Source organism: Pistacia vera, unplaced genomic scaffold, assembly GCF_008641045.1.
Source record: "Pistacia vera cultivar Batoury unplaced genomic scaffold, PisVer_v2 Contig824, whole genome shotgun sequence".
NCBI lineage: Eukaryota > Viridiplantae > Streptophyta > Magnoliopsida > Sapindales > Anacardiaceae > Pistacia > Pistacia vera.
Genome location: NW_022196695.1, coordinates 494,346 through 497,493, shown reverse-complemented (window position 1 = coordinate 497,493; position 3,148 = coordinate 494,346). Strand labels below are relative to the sequence as shown.

The 3,148-nt window shown below is 36.4% G+C and overlaps 1 protein-coding gene across 1 annotated transcript; it reads left to right on the top strand.

Moving 5' to 3' along the window:
• The first annotated feature begins 1,666 nt into the window (after positions 1 to 1,666).
• On the top strand, positions 1,667 to 2,350 carry LOC116117867. Its single transcript, XM_031403877.1, has 2 exons — positions 1,667 to 1,808; positions 1,881 to 2,350. Exons 1-2 carry the CDS (start codon positions 1,764 to 1,766, stop codon positions 2,214 to 2,216), a joined length of 381 nt encoding a protein of 126 aa, XP_031259737.1. The 5' UTR covers positions 1,667 to 1,763; the 3' UTR covers positions 2,217 to 2,350.
• The last annotated feature ends 798 nt before the right edge of the window (positions 2,351 to 3,148 follow it).

Genomic DNA, 3,148 nt, shown 5'->3' with positions numbered 1-3,148 from the left:
TCTTGCCGGAAAAGGCAAGATCTGGCCGTCGAAGCAGCAGCCAGATCTGGCCTTTTCCGGCCAGATCCGTGGCTGATCTGGCCGGAAAAGGCCAGATCTACTGCCAGATCTGGCCTTCGACGCCGCAGATGGAGTTTTGCGGCGTCGACGGCCAGATCTAGCCGTAGATCTGGCCTTTTCCGGCCAGATCAGCCACGGATCTGGCCGGAAAAGGCCAGATCGACGCGTTACGACACAGATCCGACGGGTCTGTGTCGTAACGCAACTTTCCGGCCAGATTCCGGCGGTGGTGGCCGGAATCTGGCACTTGCCGGTGGGGGGTGTTTTTGTTATTTTATAAAACTTTTATATATTGGGGTATTTAGTGAAATTTGTAAACTTAGGGGGTTTTTTGAAATTTTTAAATTTATAAAAAACTAAAATTCAAACTTTTAAGGGCATTTTAGTCTTTTCACTATTAATAAACAGTAATAAACAGAAATCACTAACAGAACATGACGGAAAGTACCTATTTATCATTTCAAAACCTTTTGGGTACCAACTTGTCGTTACGATAAATCTTGGGTATGTATAAGTCGTTCTCCCCATATCCAATTGAGATTCGATCTCACAATGATAGAGGCTCCCATGCAAAGTTTATGCTTTATTTCAAACTTTGTTTTCACTTTTCACGTGGACATGTACAAAATTAAATACTTAAATCTTTTAACTTAGTTAATGATTTAAATTGAAATATAAATTTATGAGTCATGTCATGACCATGAATTTATTGCAATATGACAGATATGAGATGAAAGTTGGGGGAGATTATTTCATTGTCACATCATCAATTTTTTAAATATTAGATTGTGATAGATCAACGGCTCTAAATTTGTAAGAAAAAATTAAGTTAAAAGATTATGCCCCATATTTAAATATAGTATTATTTATTTTATTTATCTTTAACAATTACAGTATATTAAACTTATTAAGATCTTAGTTTTGTATTTTAACTGATATAACTGTAAAGTGTTAATTCAATTATTCTTTGCTTGCAGGTCAAGAAAAAGAAAAAACGTGCGGACCTGGACTACCACCAACGCGCAAGGAAAATTAAATCCTTTATAACTTTTTTGACTGACAAAGGCAAGGAAACTACAAAGAAACAGCCACTAAACAAAAGTTGTCGCAAATCTCGAAACGCCCTTCTTCTGTAACATACAACTTCCACGTGATCCAACTAAAACTCCTGCCTGGACCCCAACGCCGATCTTCTTACACGTGTCGTTTTTTCTATCGGTCGTATGCTGCACTACCATTGCAGCGTGTCTCTCTCGCCTTTTTCCACTTTCTTCTTTTTCATTTTCACTGTTACCTTAGAACTCTCTCCGCCTCGAATCAATCTCTCAAACTCGCGACCTTTATGTGATACCTATGAAGGAAAGACAGCTGTTTGATAGGTGGAGCGCGTATGTTGTTTGTAAATTAATCAAGCGAGTATGTTACAGAACTCATGCTGGACTGTTTAACTCTTTTGCCTTTATAGTTTCTTAGTCGCGTCGTATCCGCGTCGTTGGATACGATAAAAGCCACTTAGCCTTGGTGAGGAAATCCATCGTCTACAATATCCATAACTTATTACAAGCTCTTTAGTGATCACTACTACTACTACTACTTCTCTTTGCTCATCTGTCTTTGATCGTCTTTATACTGAAGGATTGATCTAATTTTATCGCTCAAAAACTTACATATTGATTTAATTAGGCTCGTTTGTAAGGAAAGAGATGGAAGCGATATCCATTGCATCTGATCCTCATCTTTATTTTCAAGTAAGTATTTATTTCCTCATCTCTACTTCTCCACAAAATTTTATCTCTCTGATGTCTCTGTAATTTATGCAGGTGGGAAAGATCAAAATCAATGAGGGAATGAAGTGTTTGCGAGATTTAGTAGAATGGTACAAGGTCAACTTGACCTCAGAAAGTGCTGGAGGGGTTCATGAAATCATGGCCTATCTTCAATTTCTTCAACGACAAGTAGTACAGGTAACCTTGCATACTAATGTTATATGGTTCGTCATTATTAATAACTGGATCTTCTTATCATCACAATGCGTTTCCTATTACAGAAACCAGCTTGTGAATTTTGGAAAGAAATATTGGGTCTTGTGGTTTTGGTTTTCTAATTCAAGTACACTTCTTTCGAATATTAGCATTTGGGTCCTTAGATTGAGCTAAAATTGTTGAAATCTGAAGAACAAAATGCCAGTATTTTACACAAGTGTTCTTACCTGTTATAGATCAAAATTCAAAACAATATTCCCCTTGTCATATCTATTAATCACGGGTTTTGAGTACAAGTGTACAACTCTGACCGAGGAAGCCGAGCTGTTCGCGAACGGCTCGGGATCGGCTCAAGAAAAGCTCGAGTTTAAGTTGCTCAAGTGCCTTTTCGAGCCGAGCCCGAGCCACCAAGTGCTCGGCTGGATAAGCTCCTGAGCCTTCATCGCTCGAAAGGGTATAAGTTTTTTAAATATAAGGTGAAAGTTTTTCAAGTATAAGGGTATATATGTAATTTATTATTTTATATATAAATTGTTTATTTCAAAAACCCTAGCACATTTTTTATCGCACTTCTTCTCCTTTCTTTTTTCCTTCCTTCTTCTTCTTCTTTAGCTCTTCTACCTCAAATCTACGGCATGACAAATCTTGTCTCGCTCTTCCTTCTCCAAGCCGCTTTTTCTTCTCCAAAAGTGAGGCTGTGAGATTTTGTGCTTATGCTTGCTCGGTTTTTGTTGCTTTTACATTATCATCAAGGTTTTGAAGAACCTGGTGGGTTGGCTTTGGATTTTTTTTTTCTTTTTTAAAGATTGTTGGTGGGTTGCCTTGATTAAAGTCTGTTAAAGAAAATTTCGGTATTGTTTTATATCCTAATCCATGTGCTACATACTAAATGACTTTATTATTTAAAATAATATATAATAATGTAAATTATTTTTACTGTGTTTACACTTACAATAGTGTATTTCCTTTTGTAAAATCTCATTTATAGTATTGAAAAAAAAAAATTAGAAAGGCACAAATTTAATAGAAGGGAATGAAATATGCTTCTCCATTTCTTTTATTTTTTCATTTTTAGAGTATTTCAGTGAGAAAAATATTTTATTATA

Excerpts from the sequence above, each read along its gene's own strand:
- LOC116117867 (XM_031403877.1), top strand. The coding sequence starts at position 1,764 with ATGGAAGCGATATCCATTGCATCTGATCCTCATCTTTATTTTCAA. Across the intron at positions 1,809-1,880 it reads ATCCTCATCTTTATTTTCAA|GTGGGAAAGATCAAAATCAA; the intron begins GTAAGTATTTAT and ends TAATTTATGCAG.